The following is a 26,769-nucleotide window of genomic DNA, read 5'->3' as shown; positions in this document are numbered from 1 at the left end:
TAACCGGTTACGTTATAAACGATTCCGACTGTAGTAAGATGGCAGCACTCTGGTTACGCTGTTTTCATTGGCTGTGCGCTATCCATTATTTTTAGATCAGTAGTTCAAAGTTTCAAAGCTCTAGCTTCAAAAACGCCTGAGTTAACGTCAATGTTAAGTTCGTATGGTTTAAGCAGTGTTTATTCAACAATTCATAGGTAATTGAACATAATACATGAAGTTCTTATGAATCGAACATGACCCCCTGTGACGAGAGTCAATCAAACTTAGGAGAAGTCGGGCGATTATCAAACCCTAGACGTGTGCAAAGTTTCAAAGCTCTAGCTTCAACAACATTCAAGATAACCTCAACGTTAAGTTTTTTTTAAACGAACCCCGATGTGATCCCAAAATTTGACGAGGGCCAACTAAACTGGGGTCACTTCGTGAGATTATCAAACCCTAAAATTGTGCACAGTTTCAGAAGTCTAGCTTGAAAAACATACATATGAATCCTAAGACTCACCAATTACTCGGGTGAGTAAAAAAATGCTGATCTGACAACAAGCCACCAAACATCGTTTTTGTCATCCTTTTGGTAGTGCAACAGTACGCACAGGAGGCTACATTTTGGCTCACGTAAGTGTAGCCTATGCGATGCTAACTTTTGCCTGTCTGTGCGTGCGTGCGTGCGTGCGAGCGTATGTATGTATGTATGTATGTATGTATGTATGTATGTCTGTGGTAGAAACTTTAACATTTGACTGAACACCGAAATACTAATTTTACCTGGTTATTATTCAAGCAACAGCTTCAAAGTATTGAAGCAATGATCAACATTTCGTAGGCACGTATGTAGTTAAAGTGTGTATCCAAAGAAAACGGGTGGTGGGGGGGTTTGGGAGGGTAAAAACAGCTGACTGGTTTGTGCCGTGTGTGGTATGTAGACCAGGTCAGGGGTCAAGGTTAGGTCAGATCGCGTGAAGGATTGTGGTATAGATACAGTTATCACCGAGCTGCAGTTCGCCGATTCGGAGAAGACAACTCATGATTTCACATTGTTCGGTTTCGTAGCTCCAGAAAAATAGATAAAGAAGATACCAAAGGAGATTTCCTACAGGTTCATCTGCACAGCGTGTTTCCAGTGTCTGCGCGAGGAAGCAAGTTCAAGTTCAAGTTTATTGGTCCATAACCCATGGGGGCATTTTGAACAATAAATACAATCAATACAATCATGATATATGCTAATATAATAAATAAAATAAAAAAATAAAAAATAAAAAAAAATAAAAAATAAAAAAATAGCGAAAGCGCAGTGTCGATAGGCTACAGACAGACAGATCTAGATCTAGTGTCTCGCACTCTTGCACCGTATCACTTAAACTTACTGTGTGTATGTGTGACGGAGTGATTGAGTTTGTGTTACTGTTTGTCGATTTCTTACGTGAGCCTTGAAGGCTTCGCCTCTTGTTTAGATTGCAATTTAGAACCTCAAAACGCGTCAGAAGTTCAATCGATCGCGTCATAATTGAAAATGTTACGTCAAGCGTAAACTTTACGTCGCTTTTCTTCCAGTCTTAAAATGCACAGAGCTGCCATCAGATCAAGTTGCGAGGTCAGTCACCTTTCAGCATGTACTTTTTCTGTTCGGCGTTTAGTGTTTCAATCCTTTTCGTTTTGCAATGAGTGATTTCACAGCTTAGTTGAAAAACCATTGGCAATTTGGATTTGTCACATACGAACAGCGTTATTTGTTACCCAGCTTGTTATGAATGAAAGGTTGTGAAAATGATGACAATACACCACTAAACAGTTCCGACGTTTACATGGAACAAAGAAGGAAAATCACGTGACCGCACAGACGCCTCTCATTGGCTGCGTCATTTTTTCGAGGAAACAAATCGTCTGCAACACAGCTTTGCGTATGTTCTGCGACTGACGAGTCAGACACTTGTGTTTATTTTGTTGTTTTGTCGATGTAAATTCAGCGATTATCGATTTTAACAATGGCATGTCACTGCCCGATGATTGATTGTGACAACGGAAGCTACCGTCTTCAAAATGGAAAGCTAAACTTTGCAAAATTCACCAGGTTCCACACGAGTCTGTGCTGTTCATGCCAACCACCGTTCAGGTAAGCGCAACACTGTAACAGTTCTTGATCAACTTATTTTATTGCCTGACATTCATGCGATTTATTGTTTTTTTCTGCAAATTCCATAGCATGATTACAAAACCGTTTAGCTAGACCTGCATTTATACAGCTTTGAACGTTACAAAAGCTGCACACCGGCACTGCATGAAATACTTGTTTGAATCTGCCGTGCATGAGATCAAAAAATGTGGCTCACTTTCTGTGTCAGTGTGTTTCCGTTTCTTGTTTTTTTTTGTTTTACTTCATGTTGTTAGGGCATGGCTGTGATTAAAAAGCAATAAAAAATTGCTTTGTAGAGCCATAAATTGTTAAATCTGATATGCATCTGTCTGTTTTCAACAGCTTGCATCCGCATCCAACACACAAGAAGAACCCAGCACAAGCTTTTTTTTTCACCTGCAAGGGTTTGTTCTCAACACTTTCTTGATGGCACACCAACTGCAGAGAACTCTTTCCCAACACAAAACTTGGGATACCCTGGATTTCAACACAGAGTAAGTTTTTTTTTAAATAACTTTCTTGTTATATTTTGTGTGTGTACGCAGTAAAGAAGATGGGAAGGTGTTGAATGTATTTGTTCACACATGCTGTTCCTGGTATCACTATGATGTGTCTGTGCCTTACAGCTTGAGTGATTTAATTGACTTTTCATCTGTTCGTGTGTTTTGAAATCTGAACAAGAATGAATATCAATCAATATCAATATATGAGGCTTATGAATGTGGGAAGCCAAGCTAAGTTTTATGTGGGTGGTTTGTTTCCAGAGTGCGATTTGATCAACATTAGGAGAGCTCTCCATAGAAGCCAAAGGAACAAAAACAAGTGTACCGGGGAATTCACAGGGGGAGTTCTGTATTGCAATGAAAATGACTACAGTGGGTCCAAATGACCACCTTTATAAGTTGAAGTTGGGGGCATTGAACCCAAACGGACATCATATGTGGAGAACCCTGCATGAAGATGTAATACTACCATAAATACTGACAGAATGAACCCTGTTTGGCAATGTTTCAGACAGCAAGAGTGCTGATAGACATACCCCGACCAGAGCACCGGCTAGGCAGAAGAAAATGTGCAATGCGAGATCTGGAATTCCAGTTTGAGACGTGCCAGGCCCAAGGATCATCAAGGGAGAGGAATGGTGCAGCTAGTTGATTGCCAGAAAAGTGTGACTCTAGCCCTGAACAAGACCCATTCACAACAGAAACATTTCTGGGTGCTCTTGTTTTTGCTTATTTGTTGATAGTTTTTTTTGTATAAGCAGATGCCAACTTAATGCACACCCGTTATGCACAATCTTATTGCAATGATTAAGCTGACTAAGGAGAACAATAGACTGATGTTCAAACTACAGATTGCAAACATGGCTAAGAAAAAGAACGCAGACAGGAAAAATCCATGGTTATTCAGAAATCTGATTTCTCGCAGAACATATCATATTGCACTGGTATAGCCACGACCAGTCTCTTACAATTAATTCATGGTTTTAGTGTCACCCTTTGCAACAAGAAGATGGCAGGAAAAAGTCAAAAATTCTAAAAAGACAAGAATTTTTAGCGATCAACCAATGAGTATTGACCCTAAACGTTGTAGTATAGATGAGATGTTGTTTATGCAACAGAGACGAGGATTAGACCTTCAGGATCTAGCCTATCAGTTTCGCTAATATAGGTAGAATAAAGTACATCTACATGTCACCAGAGTGGCCAAGAGCAACCTTAAACAATTTACTGGTTTGTTTTCATTTGTTTGAATGTTTCTTCTTCCTGCGCACAGTCGTCGACCTCTCCATAATTTTAATGTCCCCTGTGCATACCATAACATGTTCTGAGGAAAAATGTTTGTTTGGCTCACTTTCTGTGTGTGTCTATTGATGTTTGTATGATGCAATGAGTGTGTCAGAACAAAATCTGAGTTCTCGTACTTTGAAAGGGAAAATGAGAGACAAGACAAAGCATTACAGCACAAAGTCAAACATATCAGCACTTGCAAACAAAATGCACACAATACAGTCAGCTCAAAAAACTTTACTTATGTTGATAAACGTTATCACTAGCAGCAGATCAAATCTGATGACTTCATCCACTTGGCAATGAACATATTGGGAAGAAAGATATCTAGTTTTATATATTTATATATATATATATATATATATATATATATATATCAAAAACACAAATGTAGTACAGTAAAAGTCATATCTATAATGGTGTACACAGGAGCCTTCCTTTTCAGAACTCCAAACAATAATCTGATAAAAAAAAATCCACTACAGAAAAAGAGGGAGTCTTAAAATGTAGGAAAATTTACATAGGTTTTGACAAGACAAACATTCATATTTTAGATGCGACCCACCCTACTACCTTTCAGGCTGAAAACTTACAGAAATGAAGCAGCTGTTCAACAATGTTGCTCTGCCCATTACATGTGTAACGAGTAGAGCTTAATGCCTGGATCTGGCAAAGCTTTTACATGAGTTGACAAATTGTTGAAATTATTAGAGTCGTCAGGATTGTTTACTTTGTGGAAGGGTTGCTCTCCTTGTTTATCTGTGTGGTTTCATAGTTAAGAGGAAAAAGCTGTTTTGTTAATACCGCTTTCCCTACTTCTACTAGTTCCTCCTCCTAAGTGCATCCTGTTGCTGCCTGTATCAAAACGGGCAATTGGATTACTTTGGGAACAGGAGGTTGTGATGGCTGGCTCTGGGTAACAGGTGGTTGTGATGGCTGACTCTTGGAGACAGGTAGAAGTCTCTTTCTGGTTTTGACAAAGATGCAATCAGGGGCTTCCTCCTCCAAAATGACTCGCAGCCTGTTGCATATGGTCAAAACACTGCCAAAAGGGAGAAAAAAAGAAAATAATCAATATGAGAAAGAAAGGAGACAACAACTTTTACTAAAGCATCATTTAGGACAATTTATACCAAGTTGTACATAACAAATTGCTCACAAATTTGAGTGCAACTTGCATGAAGAGCATTGCAAAATTAAGACAGTTGCAGGGATGGCCAGATCTCAAAATCTTAACTTGCCAGACAGGTGAGTCATTTCAAGAAAGTCCAGTCCACCAAAAAGAATTGCTTGCCGGGTACAAACCACAGTTGCTATAACTGCATTGTTTATATAACGTTTTGAAACTAGAGTATACAACCAGAAGTGTTGCATTTGACGAGAATTTTCACTAGCCAACCAGGCGAGTTGCCAAGCGGTTTTAACTAGCACAGCGGATTTTTTGTACTCGCCCCTGGCCATTAGTCAGATGATTTGATCATCCCTGAATTTAGAAAGTCGGTTCAGTCATTGCTGATTAACTGTATCACTATCACTGCACTTTTCAAAAATTATATGTATATGACAGCGACAGGCATAATTTTAGTGTGTATTAATACTAGTATGCTGGTTTTTCAGATTTTGACACATTCCCTGTTCACTGAAACCAAAATGTTGTTAGGCTGCACTGCCATCTTGCAATTCAACTTGAACCATTCTCTTTTTCAAAAGTAAAGAAGTGCAAATATGACTTATTTAAAAAAGTAGAGAGGTTTCCTACCTTGTTCTTGTAAGCCTTTCCTCCTTAAAACTCGTTGACGAGGCGATGCACGAGGTCGAGCTCACACTCACAGGCAGCCGGCGATGAAGACGCTTGGCCACAGGAATCGCCCATCTTGCTGCCTTTCAATCCAGTTGTGATGATGAATGGATCAGGATAAAGCACCCCTTTCACATACAACTTCTGCTTGTACTCCCGAAGAAGCACCTTCTCTGCATTTTCTGCTTCACGGTCGACAGGAATCCCATCTCCCAAGTTCCAAAGCAGGAAAAGCTCTGAAACAAAAAGGCCTTGAGATCAAATCACAGTTTTTCGCACCTGTGGAAGGCATTCTTTTTCCCCCTCATCACCATTTTGTATGTAAACGTACAAAATACTCACTGACTCAGCCTGAGGTAAGCTTAGCAGCTATACAAACTGGCAGTGGCAACTTACCCACACGTCAGATTGAAAATGGAAAACTTTTGCATACACTATCGCAACATGTAGCCTATGCATCACGAATCGGAATATAGTTATGCTTCATAATAAGTTAGATTCCGTGGACAGATCAACGGCACTTATTCAAGTTTTTGACTTTAATCAACTGAAAAGTTAAGCGTATCTGAAGAGAGAGCACTTACTAAGTTACTGTTAGTGTTACAACTTACAGGGCGGAAAACCGGTCTTGCCTCTTGGGAATGAACAACACATCGCATCATTGCAAAGAGTAAATAACGAAAGAAATAAAACTTACCTAGCTACAAGTTCCTCGTGTGCACCTTCCACACTCGTTTTCCGTACACACGACAAGGTTTTCGATGCTTCAGTGCTCCACAGTCTGGATGGAAATCTCGCTCAAATCGCACATGTTTCAAGTTGCTGAGAAGCTAGCACGACGCGTTGTTTACTCGAAAAAATGCTACGCATGCGCACTGTCGCAATGGCCGCGGAACTGTTTAGTGGTGTATTAGGTTATTTGGATTAAAAACAAGCTCAGAAAGTTACACAGAATAGCAAAAACGCGCTGTGCTGTGAAGCGCCATTGCTACCGGGCTTTACTGGCTTGTCCATCTCAGTGTGTTTTTCACGTGAAGTGTCACCGATTTCCTTGCTGTGGAGAATCCCGAAGCTATATTATCTTCGTAAAAAAAAAAAGTGCAGTGCGTTCAATTTCATTCTGTGAGTTCGACAGATTGACTAAATGTAGTAATTTTGCGTCACGCGACTTGTTTTGTATTTCTTCTTTCTTTAAACAAGAAGGGCAAAGCCCATACGACTCACATGCTTTACACATTTTTCCTACCAAAATACATGTGACCTTGACCCAAGGTCAAGGTCATCCAAGGTCATGCAACACAAAGCTGTTAATTCAAGACATAGGAAGTACAATGGTGCTTATTGGCTCTTTCTACCATGAGATATGGTCACTTTTAGTGGTTCACTACCTTATTTTGGTCACATTTCATAAGGGTCAAAGTGACCTTGACCTTGATCATATGTGACCAAATGTGTCTCATGATGAAAGCATAACATGTGCCCCACATAATTTTTAAGTTTGAAACAGTTATCTTCCATAGTTCAGGGTCAAGGTCACTTCAAAATATGTATACAATCCAACTTTGAAGAGCTCCTGTGACCTTGACCTTGAAGCAAGGTAAACCAAACTGGTATCAAAAGATGGGACTTACTTTGCCCTATATATCATATATAGGTGAGGTATTCAATCTCAAAAACTTCAGAGAAAATGGGAAAAATGTGAAAAATAGCTGTTTTTTAGGCAACATTTATGGCCCCTGCGACCTTGACCTTGAAGCAAGGTCAAGATGCTATGTATGTTTTTTGGGGCCTTGTCATCATACACCATCTTGCCAAATTTGGTACTGATAGACTGAATAGTGTCCAAGAAATATCCAACGTTAAAGTTTTCCGGACGGACGGACGGACGGACGTCCGGACGTCCGGACGGACGGACGGACGGACGACTCGGGTGAGTACATAGACTCACTTTTGCTTCGCATGTGAGTCAAAAACTACGCCAGCAGCAAAAGGCACAGTCTACTCTTGGTCAAATGTCCCATGGTTGGAGTCGTCGCCCTTGGAATGCTCGTGCAGCAATGATACGCCGTCTGAAATGACAGCAAAACGGCGCCTCGAAAGTCCAACGGCCTTGTACTCCTCACACGCTGTGTCACAAACCTTGGACAGCAGCAGACGACGCGTGGCCACGGTTTCCTTACTCGAACGGTCATGGTACACCGGTACTCCCGGGCAAGGGGAGACCTTCGGAGACCTGTTCCAGCGATTGATGAAGTACTCTTCAATGTCGTCTGCGCTGGAGTTGCCGGAGTCGCTTTCGTCGTCCGCTTCGTCCCCGCTGAATGTTCTGCGCTCTTCTTCTGCGTCGGAGGCGGACTTGCTTTTCTGCAAACAGAGCGTTGCGCAGTCGTGCATGGTAGCAAGGTAACTTGAGAAGGTTGTAAAACGGTACCTCTCTTTTAAAGGTAATGTGCTTATCATTTCCTGGTGCACGTAGCCCCGAGGGCTTTCATCGTTTCAGTCATATTTTACAACATGTGTTAGCACAACTCACCGAAAGTGTGAAGGCAATGCGTTGAGGAGTTACTGAAATGATCCGGTGTAGCACCCCGTTCTGACCCTAACCTGGAAGGGCCATTTTTGTGACCCAAACTGGACCCCGGGGGCCACTTTTGAACTCCGAAGTGGCTCCCAGGGGGATTACCTCGGATGGCCCACATAATATAATACTGTATTCAGCCTCCACCGTACTGTCCAATCCCCATCTCAAAAGGGCCCCAACCTGATTTTCACCTTTAGGGACCCTGGCACTCCCCCCCCCCCCCCCCTTCTGTACTTACACGGTGAAGTGTGTGTGTGTGTGCATGTGCATGTGCGTGTGTGTGTAAGCGTGTGTGTGTGTGTGTCCGAGGTGGTACACGGGGTTAGCGCTTGACCCGAGGTGCATTGATTGGTGAGCCACAAGCGAGTCACCTGCACTGAACCCTCGTGTCCAGTTATCAGGGCCTTACTGACTTTTCACACATGCTGCTGGACTATGGGAAAAAGAGATGAATAAAAAGAACAAGAACAACTGCTTTCCTTTGAAAAAAAATGAAAAAATGTACCATGAAAACTGCCTTAGACACAAGCAAAATAAAAATACACACACACGCATAAACACACACACGCACGCACGCACGGACACACTCCACCGCGTTTACAGCGTGTCATTTTCACACAAACTAGTATTATTGCACAAATGCAGATGTGCATTATTTAGAAGTAGCTAACCACCATTATATGCAGGTAACGCGCGGTGATGCAATCGCCCATCGGGCTTTTCACAAAAGCCGATGATTCTGAAAATAGGACTGGCGATTATGGGAAATCGTTCACTGGAAGTTCTTAAAAATTATGAAATCTTTTAATAAATTTGATTATCCTACATACGTGAGAGAGACACCCGTGAGATAATAATCGTTCAAATCACACGTGTGTATATCATGTAAATGAGGTCATGTCAAGCAAGTCTGGCAGGGACCTGTTTTTCCACTGCTTATGATGCCAACGTCACCGAGACAAACGTCATTATAGAAGAAAAAAAATTGCGCTCGCTAATTACCCTCGATGAATCTTTAGAACTAACACGTCACGCCACACTTTCAGAGTGACGTTTCTTTGCTTTGACGTAATAGATTGCACGAGGCTTTAGAAGAGATCGAGGTTCCAAAACAAGCGTCTTCAATTTAGCTGCCTCGAATGCAGGACATTTTCAGTAAAATACACGTAAGTACAGTATGTAGGATAAACAGAATACTTCATGGCTTGCTGTGTCGTACCAGATTTGGCTCACGTAAGTGTAGCCTATGCGATCGTAACTTTGTCTGTCTGTGCGTGTGTGCGTGTGTGTGTGTGTTTGTTTGTGCGTGTGTATGTCTGTGGTAGAAACTTTAACATTTCGTCATTTGAAGACGTCACATTATGACGTAAGAGGGTTAGACGTCACGCGAAGGAATTACTGAAAGTCTCGGTCATTGTTATTTTGAGCGGGCCGAGACTAGTTGGCAGTCGTGTCCCTGTAAGTAGGCTACATGCAGACAGACAGATCTAGATCTAGTGTCTCGCTTTCTTGCACAGTGTCACCTATCAATGCTTACTGTGTGTGTGTGTGTGTGTGTGTGTGACGGAGTGATTGAGTTTGTGTTACTGTTTGTCGATTTCTTACGTGAGTCTTGAAGGCTTCGCCTCTTGTTCAAATAGTGAACAGCTCGCTTTCGCTCGCAGTTCAATGTTTAAACAAAAAACTCGTGTAAATCTGGTGGGACACAGCAAGCCATGTAGTATTCTCTATTTATCAATACATCACTCAAAATCTTTGCAATGAATAAAAATAATTTAAATACAAGAATGAGAGTTCAAGAAATACATAAAAGGCAGAGAGAGAAAAAAAAACTTCGACAAACGTTTTTGACAGTGAAGGGATCTGAACTTGTGATTGCCCAAGTTATACCTCCGGGTGTACGCCGGCGAACGCACCGTACGAAGGAAGGGAGATAAACGCGCAAAACACTGGAGAAGATAAGGAAGAGTTACTGGGAATGGATGTACAGAAAAACCAAAATCGGTTCAGCGCTGCGCGCTGAGAGCACGCTCGTGTTCAAAATTTTCCACGATTGTGTCCGGGGTCTACTTGAATATGCCCACCAAATTTGAAGCAGATCCATCGAGAACTTTGGCCGTGAATCGTGAACACACAGACAGACAGACAGACACACACAAGCGTATATAGATATAGAAGATATACATTTACCTATCAACAAAAGGCACTTACGTCATTTCATGTAATGATCTACCTACCCAGATTTACAAACGGTTTTGGAGATTTTCAAGATTTTATATACCTGTGACAAATGTAATATTGATAAAGAAAAAGAAAAATCGAAATAAATGTAATACTTCCACCACAAAGTGACAAAAGATTTCGAAAACGTTCTGTTACTCTTAAAAGCCAACATAATTGTCACCAGAGTATTGCTATTTGTAATTATCACAAATAAATCCTATATCATATGATTACACACACACACACACACACACACACACACACACACACACACACACACAGGGCCACTTCCTGGTAGGGGTCAGAACGGGGTGTTACACCGTTTTGTTTGTCTCATTACCCACGAAAAAAAGGCATCAAAACCGTCTTTAATAGCTTGTGAGAAGAATGATACCTACACCGTTCAGCATGCCATAACGTCATTAGGAGACAAGCTAGGTGAACAAAAATGTTTGCTAGTTATGGTTGGGAAATGGATGGCCTTCCAATGCATACATCTGGTCGTACAATACACTCTGCACTCAAACGCATCTACCAAGTCTTTTTTTTTCGGACAGGTAGTATAGACAACTAACAACCTACCTCAGCAGGAGGGCAGGCAACTTTGCACGCTCGCGACAGGCACGCACGCAGGCTAAGGCAGCATTTGGCGCACCTTTCTTTAGCAGCTTCTAGACCTGAAGTCTCCCCTTCCGCTGCTTCTTCAAGACCGTTCTCCGCATCAGACTCCGTGGAGCCGGTATTCCCGATCTGCTCGTGCGCCTTCTCAATGGCGGTTGGCTGACCCACCACGGCGTTGATGTAGAGAGCGTTGAAGTTGGACACCATGATTGGCATGGTCATGGACATCATGATGATGCCGAACACGGCCATCACTGACCCCACCACTTTGGTTCCGGCCTGGGAACAAGGAACAGTTGATCATGATTAATGGCCATGCAGCATCTCAGTCCCGCGAACGTCAGCCCCCCTCATCACCACTAGTCTAGCCCAGACTAAATTACTCCAGACACTAAGCTGTGAGCTGAGATCAAGCAATGACATCATATTTTGATAAAGTGGAGTCTTTTTAGAGTCACAAAGTACAAAAGATTGTTTCTACAAAGCTCTCTGGTAATCACCAAGATACATCACTCCTTGTTATCGCCAAACAAGAAGGATAAGTCTACCCGCAGTGGATCCAAAGTCATCACCATGTGCGTGGTGTCACTGCCGGCCTTGACATCGCATTCTGATAAAATTGCATTTGATAATTTGTGAAGTGTTTCTCTGTGCACAATAAAAACAGATGGCCAAACCAATAGTCTGTGTGCGTTCTGGTACTATTCCCTGACGTTTTCGAATACTTCAATTACTCTCCACTATCCCCCATTAGTCCAGCATCGCACATATCCACATCAGACAGTTGCCAAACTCGATGAAACATCAAGTACAGTTATTCCGATCAGCTGGCCATTAGGCGTTCAGAATTGTACTTGCAACTCTCAATGTTCTCAGTTTCGTAACAGAAACAGACACATAGTTGATTTCTGGCTAATTTTTAATCCCACCATTCAAACCTGGCAGAGACCCGAAATCGCTTCACTTTAAAAATTATCACTTTATTGCAAGAAAGTGGATGACATTGACAAAATGGACATCATTCAGTGATTATATGGTGCTCAAAGTACCTGCAAAAGCTGAGAACCCAATTCACGTTTTCTACAGATTTTCGAGCAAACTTCCGTGTGAATTAACCTCCCAGCTTACATTAGTAAGGGTGTTTCTGTGGAGAAACTAACCGCATTGCAATGTTCGCTCCCACACGTTTCGTACCACATGTGAACCACCACCTGAAGTACCGTGTCTCCGTTGAGAAACTCGTTTCGTACAAAATGTGACCCACCTTCTTAGGAATGATGTCTCTGTGGAGAAAATAATCGCCCTGCATTGTTCGCTCGTTTCGTACAAAATATGACCCACCTTCTTAGGAACGGTGTCTCTGTGGAGAAAATAATCGCCCTGCATTGTTCGCTCGTTTCGTACAAAATATGACCCACCTTCTTAGGAATGATGTTTCTGTGGAGAAAATAATCGCCCTGCATTGTATTTGTAGGCTCGTTTCGTACAAAATGTGACCCACCTTCTTAGGAACGGTGTCTCTGTGGAGAAAATAATCGCCCTGCATTGTTTGCTCGTTTCGTACAAAATGTGACCCACCTTCTTAGGAACGGTGTCTCTGTGGAGAAAATAATCACCCTGCATTGTTTGCTCGTTTCGTACAAAAGCTGACCCACCTTCTTAGGAACAATGTCTCCTACTGCATTGTTAGCTTCCACACGTTTCGTACCACATGTGATCCACCTCCTTTAGAACGATGTCTCGGTGGAGAAACTAACCGCACTGCATTGTTCGCTTCCACACGTTTTGTACCACATGTGACCCACCTTCTTAGGAACGATGTCTCCGTAGCCTACAGTGGTCATGGTGGTGAGGGCGAACCACATGCCGTGCGGGATGGATTCGATGCATACACCGTCATCTACGTAGTAGAGCGTGGTGGAAAAGAAGATGGTGAGGAAGCCCAGCAGCATGAACACCAGCAGCAGCTCCTGGAAGCTGCACTTGAGCGTGAAGTAGATGAGCCGGAAGCCGGTTACCTTGGTTATGGAGCAAACCACAATATGCAAAATTAATTCAACATAAATAAATTGTGACTTGGCGCAAAAAGAGACCTCATTTTTGCAGGGACTTTGCAAAAAATGCCCAAGATACCTGAAAATGCAACATTTACGCACACTTTTGCAGTGATGCAATAGTTACGTAACATTTTGCAATTGAATTATATCATTATAAACATTATTGCACCCATTTTCATACCCCAACTAAAACATTCATTCCCGTGTCATTTCATTGAAACTGTATATGCCATTAATAATAATAATAATAATAATAATAATAATAATAATAATTGTCAGTAAGTACTGGTGTCACATGACTGATGTGAACCAGTTGATTGGCTAATGGCGATGCGCTAAAACTGTTAGCGCACTCTTGGAGTGCGCTAACTTTTCCACAGAGCGTATTCTTCCGCCCTTTGCCTAAGCGAGACTGTGCTCTCATCCTCAGAATTAATTAATGACATGTAGCTTATATTCTCCACAATACCAAATGACCATAAATTCCCTGCTTCTCAATTAAAGCAGAAGTGGGTTTTTTTCTGACAGATTGCATGTGCCTGTGCCAGTGCCAGTGATCTAAAAATAGAAGCCGCTGTGTTTCATCTAATTTTCGCCGACTTGCATAGATTCTTCTCATATGCCGTGTTAGTGGCATGTAGCTTATCACCCACATTACCAAATGATGAGTTAGTATACAATTCCCAGCGGCTAACAGAAAACACAAGTGTTATTCCGATAACGTACCAGCTTGGCCAGTTTGGAAGACTGACTCGATCGACTCTGTAGCAGACTACACAGAAATACGACTACATCAGTTCAGTAAATGAATGGTTTCCGAATTATTATTTCAAGGCAAGAACAATCGTAATCGAAAACGTGTAAGGTTCAGAACGTTCTTACCATATATAAGACTTATTACCAGCCTGCTTCATGCGTGCAGACTCAGTGCAGACTGCAGTGGTTCGATTGCCCAGCTAGGTAGCCTAGCAGACATTAACCCCGCTCAGCAAATTAACATGTTGGGCAAATGTGAACGAAAAAACGATGGGGATATAATACGTGTAGGGTTCAGAGCATTCTTACCGTTCATATTTAATATCAGACTCCCCGATGAGTGAAGATACAACACGAGAAATATGCCACATTTGTTTTGAAAATGTGCGAACCGTCGAGTCCCGCTTCGAGTCAATTCAAGGGGAGTCACTCCGCACAGTCAATCCGTCGAAGCTCGACTGGAGGTTTCGAATCGCAAATAATGAAGAGCACAGTCCTTTCTCCGAGTTCAAATGAGGTCTCTCTGAAAGATCATCACTGTTCAGATTAACGCTACACTGGAATTTACCAACAGAAATTAAAATGCGTGTGACGAAAGCACGACACACTTGAGACACCCCACACAAAAGTAGATCTTTACTGTACACGACCTGACCACACAGTTATGCCTATTCAAATGCGCGTTACAAAATGTGCGTTTGGAATTTTCTTTTTTCTATGGCAGTACTGACAATATCGTTATTGAAACAATCCCAGTGCACTAAGGGATTTATAGAGCAAATCTCGAAAATAATTATTGAACTCAGCGCTATGCGCTTCGTTCAATAAAGAATTTTCTCGATTTGCTCTATAAATCCCTTAGTGCACGGGGATGTCTCAATAACTTAAATAATAATAAATGAGCATTTATATAGCGCAACATCATAACTTTACAATTATGCTCTTTGCGCTTGACACATTTAAAATTAAAACACAGTTATACAAGCATTTACATCTACATTCATAGTCAACAACGCTTAATTAAAAGCATACACCATCAAACATACATTACAAAAGATTCTTCCACTAACTTAGTAATAAAAACACGAAAACATGCATGCAAAAATATTAAGCCCCAGTGTCCGATCGACCAACAGTCCACAAAGTAACCATTTCAGCACTGACCAAAAACAACCCAACCCAGTCCCTAGCCCATTTCAGGTGTTCTCTAGCGGCCGGCAGCCAGCTGACTACAACTCCTACGCCCCCCCCCCCCCCCCCCCCCCTGCATTTTTCTTTTTCTTTTTGTATACAAAGCCGGGTTTTCCCGTCTCACATGCCCCAAATGGCTTTGCCGTGAGGGCGTAAAGCTTACATTTTCTCACAAGAGATATGCAAGATAGCAAAACAAAAGAACCTGTTCTGAATAGATAATTGATTTGACTCTCTCCTCCTTTTTAAACTTTGCCAGGTTAAGCCTGTTCTGATTTTTTGTTGATTTTTTAATTGGTACCTGACGTTATTGTCAGGTCGATTTTGGGGGTACCCTTACTTCGGCGGCGGTCACGTAATACTTATAACAGCAATCCTTGATCCGAAAAGCGTGCCAGGTAGCCAAGTAAAGGGCCTTTGAATGTCATATAAAGTTTGAATAAAATGACACGGGAATGAATGTTTTAGTTGGGTACACAAATGGGTGCAATAACTTTTTTGCTCAGTTTATGTACCCAAAATTCTGCCATGATCCAATATTTACGCAAGATTATGCAGTGATGCAATATTGACGGAACATTTTGCAATGCTGCAATATTTTCGCAACATCTGCAATGAGGAAGACCTATGGGTTAGTATCTCAATCCAATTACCTTGGACATGGGGCGGACGAGGCGAAGGATCCTGAGGAGCTGTAGAATGTCAATGGCCTCTAAGTAAAATTTGTTTGTGTGGTCGGTGACGAGAATCATCTCCTCCACTATTGTCTTGGCGATGCTGGACAGCACGGCCAGCCCGTCGGTCACGTTGATCAGGTCCATGAAAAAAGAGCGCAGGCTCGGGCAAAATAGGAATCTGATACAACAGAGGAACCTTTGTTTAAAGCTAGGTTTCCTGTGGTTGTTGCTGTTTTGGCCTTGGATCTTCAAATACAAACAAGAAGAGCAAATTAATGCTTGTACGACTCACCTTTGCCATACATAATCAGAAGCAAATTAACTGTTGCTCTAGCCTCCACAAACGTCCAATGTTAACTTCCAACGTATCGACCCAACTAGGTCCTTGAAGCTGTGGTCTATTTATGACTTTCCGGGGCTACGAGGTTGAAAAATAGGGATAAAATCATGTACAGAATTCTGTACAGCAAACGCTACCCGAAACCCCACATATACGGCGTGTATGACCTTGAGAGCGTCAGTCAACGCTTGAATTTTGCAGTGGTAACATCCGGTTTGCTCTCTCAGAGCTGAGCATATTTGTCAAGAAGGATCGAGCAGAAAAAAATAAACGACTTGGCAGGGATTCGAACTCGAAGGCCTCGGGGCCTCGAAATGTCGGGGCCGATGTCTTCACCGCTAGGCCACTTCACCAGTGTTGTCAAAGATTTAAAAAAAATTTATAATTTTATATCATTCTACACTTGAATTACCATTCATGCGTTGCAAAAACGTCAAAATTGCCATTAAAATTTGCCTTTATTTGCAAACATGTTTCACGGAATCGCAGGACATGTTTACACCGTCATGCTACACGACATTCGCGCCATGCAAATAGCTGCGATATCTCTATTTACAACATGCAAGAAAAATGACAAGATCAGTAATTGAATCTCTCCAAAGCTCTGTGCAGTTGAAAACAGACATCTAAGAAATAGTTATACATGTATTCACTTCTGAACAATGGGCGGATAGAGACATAAATCATGCTGCTTCAAGAATAACATAACATGAATTTATATCAATGTTTTTCCTTCTTTTTTTCTCAATTGGCGCAGCAGCCTAGTGGTTTGGACATGAGACACGAAGTCTCGAGGTCGAGAGTTCGAATCTTCGCCGGGGCGTTTATTTTTTCCCCTTGATCTCTCTTGAAGGTTATCCCTGCAAAATTCAAGCGTTGACTGACGCTCTCAAGGTCATACACGCCGTATAGGTGGGGTTTCGGGTAGCGTTTGCTGCACAGAATTCTGTACATGATTGTAACCCTATTGTTCAACCTCGTAGCCCCGGAAAGTCATAAATAGACCACAGCTTTAACATTTGAGCGGGATCAGCCAGACATGTTTGAAGTTGAAATTGCAAAGCCCTAGTTTCCAAAATATTCCCAAAAATGACAATTTTTTCTTTACTTTTTATCCGAATTTGACCGCACTGTGAACTTAAAATTTGACGAGGGTTCACCAAATTTGAATCATATATAGAGGCATCAAACTAAGTTCAAAGAAATCTACGAAGGTCTACTAAAAAGTACCGGGTCCGACTGGGAAGGAGTTGACTTACGGGACTAGAAAAAGTTTACATTTTAACATTGTCCCTCCGCACCTCCACACACTTGTTCCGTCTGTGCCTCAGAGACTTATTTTTTTGCCGTTGCTGCAGAAGCTTTTGTATTGCAACCGTACGAAGTCATCAAAAGCAGTCATGACGTCATTGTCCGTTTCGTAATGCTCACCCCTGAGGTACATCGTCATGTTTGCAAACGTATGATAGTTTGAGGGTGCCAAATCTTGCTAATAATACAGCGGATGGTTAACGATCTCAAAGCCGCATTCATGATTTGTTGCCATGGGGAAACCAAGGACTTTCGGGCAGGGGCGTTGTCTTAACGGAATATCACCCCTTTCCGGAACTTTTTCGGTGCTCAGCCTTGATATGCTCTCTTGAAATAGAATTCACCGGTTACTGTCTCATCTTTTGGAACTAAGTTCAACAAAGAAAAAAAAACTGCGTCAAACAAACCTGATGCCATCACCTTTGTTCAGGGGAGATGACCCTAACCTTCTTTAGAGGGGGAATAACCTGGACGACCCAACTGCATGTACGGCTGCTTAGTTTCAGACTGAAGAAGTTGTACCCTAGTTTCATCATCAGAAAAAAATCGGGAAATAAAATCTTCTGGATCAGCCTCAAATAAGCGTAAAATGTCGAGAGCCATGTTAAATCTGAAGTGCTTCTGTTCTGGTGTAAAAGTTTAAAGACCTTCAAACTGTCTTCATGGGCAGCTTTCTGAACAGAATACTCCAAACTGTCTCATGTGAGATGCCAAGTGTATCAGCAATGTAATAGGTGCCTATTGGTTAATTTTGCCACACCAGTGCGAAGACAGCATCAACGGTTTCTTGAGTTGTGACTGTTGGTGGTGTTCCACACCGTTTGTCATCTTGAACGGTTTTCCTTCCAAGCCTGAATTCAGCTGACCACTTTATTACTGTGATGTATGAAGGGGAATCCTTGCCAAACGTTAACGTCATGTCGTTATGAATTTCCAGTGGGCTAAATATTTGTCTTTGCAAATATTGGATCACTGCATGCTCTTTGTTAGTTTTCTCCATTGCAGGGGTAAACAGTGGTGTATAGTACTTTAAGAAACATACCCACACAAACTAACCGGTGAAAATACGTATTACTTTGCATAAAGTCTTTAAAACCTTTCCTAATTTCTTCCAAGTTTTCAATGTCTACTCTAAGTCAATTCCTTCCCAGTCGGGCCCGGTACTTCTCAGTTGGCCCTCGTATCTATGAGACTCATAGGGCATTTTCGTATGGTCTAGGTAAAGACATCTCATGGTTCTTAAAGATGCAGTGCCGAAGTCACAGCATCGAGAGCAAAGATTTGTCGTTTTGTCGCAGATTACGATATAAACAGCCAAGAGCTTCCCACAACTATCTCTTAGATGCCTACACATACCTTTAATGTTGCCAGCCAAACTTCATGCGGTTTGTCAGTTTACATCTCCCGCCAAAGTAATTAACATTTCCCGTGAACACGTTCTGAGGCTAAAGGCCACAGGCACTCGTCACGATCGGGTCGGGATCAAAGTGGGCGGGGCCTGTGCGCTCTCAGGACTACTACTATTACAAGGTAAAACTCTCTTCGTTGCTCTAGACCGAACGGAAGTAGTGAAGTTATCAGAAACCGAGATTGCAGCAGACGACAGACAGGTTGCGCATGTTTTCTGCGCATGTGACCCCGTGACCAGGCATAATTAAAAAGTTGTCAGCGGCGTTCGTCAGTCGATCTGTCTGTTCACGACCAACTTTCCTATTCCTTGATTCTTCTTGCAACTTCCAGATAATAGGATGCAAACACAAATTTAGATTGTATGATCATCCTTGTGATGGAGTTGGAAACCATGGATTCACCAGAGAAAATATATAGCTGATTCGGCCAGTGTGACCAGTGCACCAAGTCTTCGGATAGTTTTCGAAAACTGGAAAATCTGTTTTGTCAGGGATTGTGGTTGTGTTTCAACCACGAGCAGAGATGAGAGAATTGTTTGTTTACTGCCGATGAACTCATTCAAAGCCTGTAGTTGAACGTCACGAAACATATGACCCATGGTTTTGACCATGTTCTGCTGAAGACGTAACGGAGTCCACATGTGAAGGTGAGCGAATTTTCGAATAGATAATCCCAAACACATGTATCCCCAACCCTTCAGCAGGTTATTTGAAAGAGAGAGAGAGAGAGAGAGAGAGAGAGAGAGAGAGAGAGAGAGAGAGAGAGAGAGAGAGATTGGGTAGCGTGGGTATGGCAGCTCACTCATTCAAGTAGATCTCAAACTCAGTCTGTGCACCTAGTTCAGTTGTAATTTAGATCTAACGACCAGAAGCAAATGACAAGTTAGGGGATTTTATGTTTCCTCTCTCAGATTGATGTGATTTTTAAAAGCGAAGGGGAGGGGTAAATCCGTTTTAAATTGTAATTTAAAGATTCATAGCTGAATATGGAAGCAGCAATTATCGAGTGATACCAACTACAGATTATATTTCATCAGGTTTACACATCAGTTGTCCAGTCACACAATTTCGGCTATCGGGTGTAGATCTACATTATGAATCAGAAGTTAATTATTTGACACATAATTTTAGGGGTATTGGCACTTTTGCAGGTGGAGTATTCTACATTGATGACTGATAGTGCTGGAACAGAACTTTACAAGAAGCCTCATATCCAGTGGAGCTACAGACGTAACAAAAAGACATCCGTTTACACAGCGGATGCTTGGGGAACTGCATGCAGGCCGAACACGGAAAACCCCGGCGAGGCGACATGCTTGAGCAGAACTAATCTCTTGAGGAATAACAACAGAAGGTCAACTCTTCATCTCTGAGTAAGTTCAGACACCTATTCTTCAATGGTTTAATTAGGACATGTTATCAGAAAATACAAGATCATCTGTGTGTGTGTGTGCGTGTGTGTGTGTGTGTGCGCGCGCGCGTGTGTGTGTGTGTGTGTGTGTGTGTGTGTTTTCTAGTGATACATTTTTATTTTACATTTTTAGTTAGAGCTTTGACTATTTACACACTTCTAGGAATTGACTTTTAGACATGATTAATTACCTGATTTAGATTAATTACCTGTCTAATTACCATTTTGAGTTATGCACATGTTTGCGTTTATGCAAAACAGCTTGTCTTCAGCTAGGTTGTTCTTCTTCTTGGTTGTGGTGGTGTTTGTTTGCTTGTTTCCTCTGTTTTTAGTTTTGTTTCTTTTTTTATTTGAGAAACTCTGTGTGATAAGAGAGTGAGTGTACTACGTACAAAAGCAAAACAAATAAGTAGATGGAGAGGTGAACGAAAAAGCTGCAGTGTTTTGGCTTAAGGACTATACGCACTAATGATATTCTGAACTGTTTGTTTCAGTAACAGTCTGATGGACAAGGACTATACAGTGGAGAGGAAGTGGATTTACCTTAGCGGCCAACTTTTTCAAGATTTATCACAAAATTTTTTCAATCAGAGGGCCTCCAACATGTCAAAATGTACCGGACAGCAGGCTGATTAGCCAGTGGTCACAACAGTGCTTCAAATCAGAAAAAAAAAGTGTGGACCAGTGAGAGAAAAAAAAACTTAGGCCTAAGAGCAACACTGCAGTTGACGATGTTTGGAAACAAATCTACTGAGGGTTTTATTGATCGCCGACCTTTAGGAACCTTAATTATGCCAAGGGATAATAATGTTCAGGCAAGTGATGAAAAGGCTCACAGTCCCGATACACATTTTCTGCAAATAAATATGACGCACTGTTCTTTCCAAAACCTGCACATCCAAACTTATGAGTACTACCATCATGTGTTAACTTTTTCAATCAGCAGTCAAACTATCATGCTGGCAGTGAATGTGGGCTCCCTCGTGCATATTTCCGACACCAACACTTTGACAAAATATGCACTTTATGATTATTGTTCACTATTATACGATCAACATGTGTGTGTGTTTTTTATTTTTTTTAATTTTTTATCTCGGCTCACCATCCAGAAATAAAACTACTCCATAAACACTCACAGTCTTTTTCGGAAAATGTCTATTGAAAGACGAAAGAAGAGTGTATACTTGCATGTTTCTTGAATACAAGAATGAATGCTTGCATGTTGCTGTTAAATGTGTTCGTTCAACTTTAGCAGTATGATTCCAAACAGTATGTGTGTTTGTGTGTGTGTCGAAAGAAGTGTTGTAATAATTTTGAATGCAGATTATTAGTTAAGTGTGTCTTCCTCTATACTGTTGTTGCTAAATTGTATTGTTGTACATTGGTATGAATTAGTAACATATGGAGGTGTTTAATGAAAGATTTAATTTGAAATAAATATATATGAAGGATCATGATATAATTACTCATGTGTGACTTCTTCAATGGTTTTGAAGTATGCACATGCAGGTATGAGATGTGGAATGATCCTGAGTATATGGCTTCTGAAAATAAAAATATAAATAAGAATATGTCTTGTGATGAACACCAGAACCTGTAAACAATTAGTTACTTTGTTGAAAAAAATGTGTGCATAAAATATGCAGCAGGAGGGTATTATCTGCTTAATTTTCAATCAATTCGATTAGCATTTTGATCAACTTATAATTGCACAGATGGGTCAAGCTCGGTTGCCCTACTCAGTACTGTACACAGATGTCACTGCACTTGGTGCTCTTTGTGTGCTAGCTAACTGGGAATCTAAGCCTGCAAATTAGATTATTTGGATGCAGAGTCTACTTCTTGAAAAGATAAATCCTAACTTCACTCTCAACATAAACCACAAAGTACAATTGGGTTAAATATGTTTTGCTGTGGTATTATGTTCATTGATGAAAAATAGCAATAAAGATCACACTGTAAGCATGCAAGAACCCTGATTGTATATCCTTCTCTGCAAGCGTCTCGTGCTGTGTGCATTATCTGACCTGACTGCTTTGCTATCGTTCTACATCAACAACCAACCCGTAACTGATGTGGATGGGAAACAAAATTTCTCTCTTTCCTCTCTATCTCCCTCCCTCTCTCTTATGGTGCGCAATTTTGGACAGACATTGAGAAAAGCTCCATAAAAATTACAGTCTTGAGCAACAAAAACAATCTTACTATTTCATTCAAGATTACACGTAACCAACCTTCTTATGTTTTCTCAAATCTACAACAGATCTACACGTCAGATTTCGCGCAATATTTTTCCTTCAGCCAATGAAGGCACAGCTTGTTGTCTTGGTTTGATTATAAGGGGAAGTAAGTCATACGTAACTTCCGTTCGGTCTAGAACAACGTAGGTTTTTGTGTGCCAAAATCCGTGCCGTTTTTGCAAAATAACAGCCGTAGCAACGTCTAATTGGTATAAATCTGTAGCTGCCTGATAGTTTAATGTATACTTGATTTTATCATAGCCGTTGTTTTGCTTTGCTAAGCTGTGTATGGCAGGAATGCGAAGTTTGCCGACGAGGTCGAGAGAATCAGTATCATACCTTGTATAAACCATAAGAAAAGACCCCCCGTCCATCACAAGTGACAGCCATAAGCCACGCCCACCTCGTGACGAGTGCCTGTGCTAAAGGCTGTGTGCGGTATGCCAAAATGGACCCACATACCATCTTTTACCATTTTCTTACGTCATCACACACAATGTCTTGACCTAAAGTACTCAAAACAGACAGAATTCTCCCTCTCGCCGAGACAAATAGACTTTCATGTAGGCTTTTGACGTAATTAGTTCTCGTACGGGACTTGATGTGAGCCAGGCCGAGGGCGACTAAAACCTGCCTGGTGGCAGTCCAAAATTAATTCGTTAAAGAAATTGCAGTTTTTGACTCCTTGCATAAAAGTCAATAAAACTTGGTATTTTTTCAAACAGATAGCTGCCTGAGGCATGACTGAAAGCCCTATAGGGGCTCCGTGCACCTGGAGTTGACAGGTTCAGTAACTCTAACGTTCTGACTCTCAAATAAATACCCAAATAACCCCAGTCTTAATTACTGTGATTGACACTTCAAGGTGCACCGAGCGTCAAGGGCTTTCAGTCATGCCGCATGCATCTATCTATTTGGTATTATACCAAGTTTTGTTGACCTTCTTGAAAGAATTCAAAAACTGCCATTTTTTCGCTAATTAATTTTCATGATTTTCTGGTCCTCGATTAGTCTCACATCAGGTCTCGCACGAGACTAATTACGTCAAAAGCCTACATGGCTCTCGGTGAGAGGGAGAATCCTTCCTATTTTGGGTTCTTTAAGTCAAGACATTGTGTTTGATTACGCAAGCACACTGTAAAAGCTGGTATGTGGATACACTTTGGCATACCGCACACGGCCTTCAGCCCAGCACGTGATGACGGGAAATGTTGATTTCATTTTGGCGGGAGATGCGAACTGACAAACCGCATAGTTTCGTTTGGCTGGCAATACTAAAGGTATGTGCAGTCATCTGTGAGACAGTTGTGTAAAGCTTTTGGCTATATGTGACCCTCCACCACGAAATGAGTCGCATGTCACCTCGCGCGGTTCTGCGCTAGGCTTAATATAAGTCCGGGGAGTGTCTGGTAACAGTGTGAGGGTCACCTTAGTCACAGGCTTATAACTCAAACAGTTTTGGCTCTTTTCTAAAACAGTTTTCACCACTGGATAGAGCATAAAAAACTCTTTAGGAAAATGTAAAAATATGAAAATCATGCAAAGGTGACATGCGACTCATTCCGTGGTGGAGGGTCACATATGTATATCGTAATCTGCGCCAAAAAGACCAATCGTTGCTTCAGCAATGCTGTGACTTAATTGCACTGCAGTTTTAACATAGTATAATGAAAACACTTCCACTGATGCTGCGAAAGCCAGTTTCGTTAGTTTTAAAGCAATCGGCGATCTCGTGTATTCAAACAGAAGGTTTCCTCAGATGCCTGAATGTTTATATACCTCAGCAAGTAGTCCAAGTAGAGGTAGGCATTGCAAGTGTAGCTGATCATGTGCATGTTATGGACTGCCTGGTGTTTATGTTCGTGTTTGTGGAACATTTCCATGGTGCCAGCAGCGATAGTGAAGAATGAGGTCACGATGAAGACGCACATTGCGTAGAAATAGATCTGCAACGAAAGGACCCGTTTACGTGTCAAAACTTGATATAATTAAAGGAAATCAAAATCGATGCTGCGAGAACACTTTGAGGGGAGAGGTGGCACTGAATTTGTATCCAAAATGGTCCCATGACATGATTTGGGTTTTCAGCATATTTAGGTACTTTGAACACCCTAGAATAACTGCATGATGATTTTTTTTTTCAATGTAGTCATCCTCTTTTTTTCAATAAAGTGATGATTTGCAAAGTGAATGCTAAAAATCTGCAAACTTGGAGAATAATCGATTTTTTCAAGGCAGAGCAGCAGCAACTTGTCGATGAATTTGTCAGATTTTTTGCATGCGCCGTACTCAGCGGGAATTCCCGTTTTTTGATGATGTCACAGTCATAAAAATAAAGTCCGTTTATACCGCTCAACGGCCAAAACACAGAGCTGGCGAAGGCTACTTTCACATGCAAATGTTCCATATTTGGATGAGTGACCTTCACCTTTGAAAATCTATTCGCTGATTGGTCATTACCAATAACTTTCAGCCCAGAGGTCGTTCTGCGCATGCGTGCACACCATATCCGCAGACACACGCGAACGTTATTTATTGACGTCTCAAACAGCGATGTTTCTCTCAACTCTGCCTCTAAAAGATAAATAATTCGGCGGATAAAATCTAACTTTTCCCATTCACGGAATATAACAACTCGGTGCGTTTTCGAGTGAATCGAATTTGGGGGTAAAATCTGTCGGATTTCATCCCAAATCTGCTTTACTAATAAGAACTTGATATTCTTTTCTTCCTCCAGATCATTGTACCCCTTGAGATTGTCAGGGAAGCATTCAGTCTAGAGTTTATTTTGGCAGAAGCCCGACTGACGTCCTACCCATAGCTGTATGAGTTTTGAAAAAAATAATGCTTACTTCGAAGCAATTTCCGATCAAATCTCGGCCGGTTTTTGTGTGATGGGAACAAGAATTGGCAGAAACCATATTATGTCTGCTTCTGCGACTGAGAACATCGAGAGTTGCAAGTAAAATTCCAATCGCCTTATTGCCTTATTGCCAGCTGTACTTGATGTTTCATTGAGTGTAGCGTCAGGCTGATGTCCATATGTGCAACTATGGACTGATAGGGGATTCTGAAGAGTACTTGGAGTATTGGAAAATGTCAGTGAAAAGTACCAGAATGCACACATACTATTGGTTTGGCAATCTGTCTTCACTGTGCGCAGCAAAACACTTCACAAACTTTCAAATGCAATTTTCTAAGAGTGTGATGTTCAAGGATGGTAACCACACAACGATGGTCTTCACTTCCCATCTACTTGTGGTAGACTACCAATTTTGTTCCCCAATCATTGTTAATGAATTCGCCCCGTAGTTACAGGGGCGCTTTTTGAAAATACATTACATATATTTTTTTATGAATTAGAATGAAAGCCTGACATAGCATTTTCTTGCACAAATATAATGTCGCCCAATTTTTTTCTTCTGACTGGGAACTAAGGCTGATACTTATAAAAATGCTGTGTAACTACTGGTAATAGCTTCTTGTAAACACATTCATGATGAAAAATGTCGAACCTGCAGCTTTAACTATTTTTATGCAGCGAAATGTCACTTTTGGGGACTTTTTAAAAAAAAAATAGTGGTGCTAGTTTAAAAAAAATTTTTAAAACAAAGAGCATGAATGTGACTTGTTATGCTTCTATGCTTCAAAATACATCTCTCCCCTTAAAACAAGAAAAGCAAATGCTTACTCAGACTCGCCTTCAAATCTCCACCCCCCCCCCCCCCCCCCCCCACACACACACACACCTTCTAAGACCACCCAATAGAAGATTTACTCCCTTCTTACCCAACCTGATAGAAGACTCAACCTCCCTTTGAAGATCCCCAACCACCAATTAGACTCTCGCCCTTCTAAGACGCCGTTATCTCATATTTTTTTGTTCATAACCTCTAAAACTAAGACTTCTTTTTTAATACCAGATCTGTTAATTACGTGTTACCTGTTCATTATACTGGGTGCTAGAAGACGTGAATTCCCTCCCCTCTCGACAAAGTAGGCTACAAAGGCACGGCACTAGCCTTTTTTCTCTCTCTTTTTTTTCCCATGCGTGCGTGTGTTTGTGATTTTCAAGCCCTGGAACTTTCGCTGTGAGGTTGAGCGGTCACCAAAGATGTCCTACCCGGGCAGGAATGCTGGTGAACGGTTCATCCAAGACCTTCCACACCCTGGACCGCATCGTCTCGAACTTGCTCTTCCGTCTGCCTTTAGGCTGCTCTTCCGGACTTG

The 26,769-nt window shown here is 41.5% G+C and overlaps 1 protein-coding gene and 2 long non-coding RNA genes across 3 annotated transcripts in view; 2 read left to right on the top strand and 1 right to left on the bottom strand.

The window, feature by feature from the left end:
* Nucleotides 1-1,403: 1,403 nt before the first annotated feature.
* Nucleotides 1,404-3,805, top strand: LOC138978363 (uncharacterized). Its single transcript, XR_011459658.1, has 3 exons — nucleotides 1,404-2,113; nucleotides 2,477-2,628; nucleotides 3,149-3,805. It is a non-coding gene; the product is annotated as an uncharacterized lncRNA (long non-coding RNA).
* Nucleotides 3,806-7,720: 3,915 nt separating this feature from the next.
* The window catches only part of LOC138979053 (potassium voltage-gated channel protein Shaw-like), a 20,685-nt gene continuing 1,636 nt past the window's right edge, over nucleotides 7,721-26,769 (bottom strand). The window contains exons 3-8 of the mRNA XM_070351863.1: nucleotides 26,663-26,769; nucleotides 24,319-24,485; nucleotides 15,805-16,006; nucleotides 12,953-13,165; nucleotides 11,109-11,426; nucleotides 7,721-8,086 (exon numbers count right to left, since the gene is read on the bottom strand). The exon at nucleotides 26,663-26,769 is cut by the window's right edge and continues 82 nt beyond it. Of these exons, the coding sequence (XP_070207964.1) occupies nucleotides 7,721-8,086; nucleotides 11,109-11,426; nucleotides 12,953-13,165; nucleotides 15,805-16,006; nucleotides 24,319-24,485; nucleotides 26,663-26,769 (1,373 nt within the window). The remainder of the gene's footprint in view (nucleotides 8,087-11,108; nucleotides 11,427-12,952; nucleotides 13,166-15,804; nucleotides 16,007-24,318; nucleotides 24,486-26,662) is intronic.
* On the top strand, nucleotides 18,937-22,698 carry LOC138978342 (uncharacterized). The gene is made up of 3 exons (XR_011459652.1): nucleotides 18,937-19,535; nucleotides 20,040-20,261; nucleotides 20,794-22,698. It is a non-coding gene; the product is annotated as an uncharacterized lncRNA (long non-coding RNA).

This window comes from Littorina saxatilis, linkage group LG10 (genome assembly GCF_037325665.1).
Source record: "Littorina saxatilis isolate snail1 linkage group LG10, US_GU_Lsax_2.0, whole genome shotgun sequence".
Taxonomy (NCBI): Eukaryota; Metazoa; Mollusca; class Gastropoda; order Littorinimorpha; family Littorinidae; genus Littorina; species Littorina saxatilis.
Note: the sequence above shows the minus strand (reverse complement) of the source record. Positions and strands in the feature narration are given on the sequence as shown.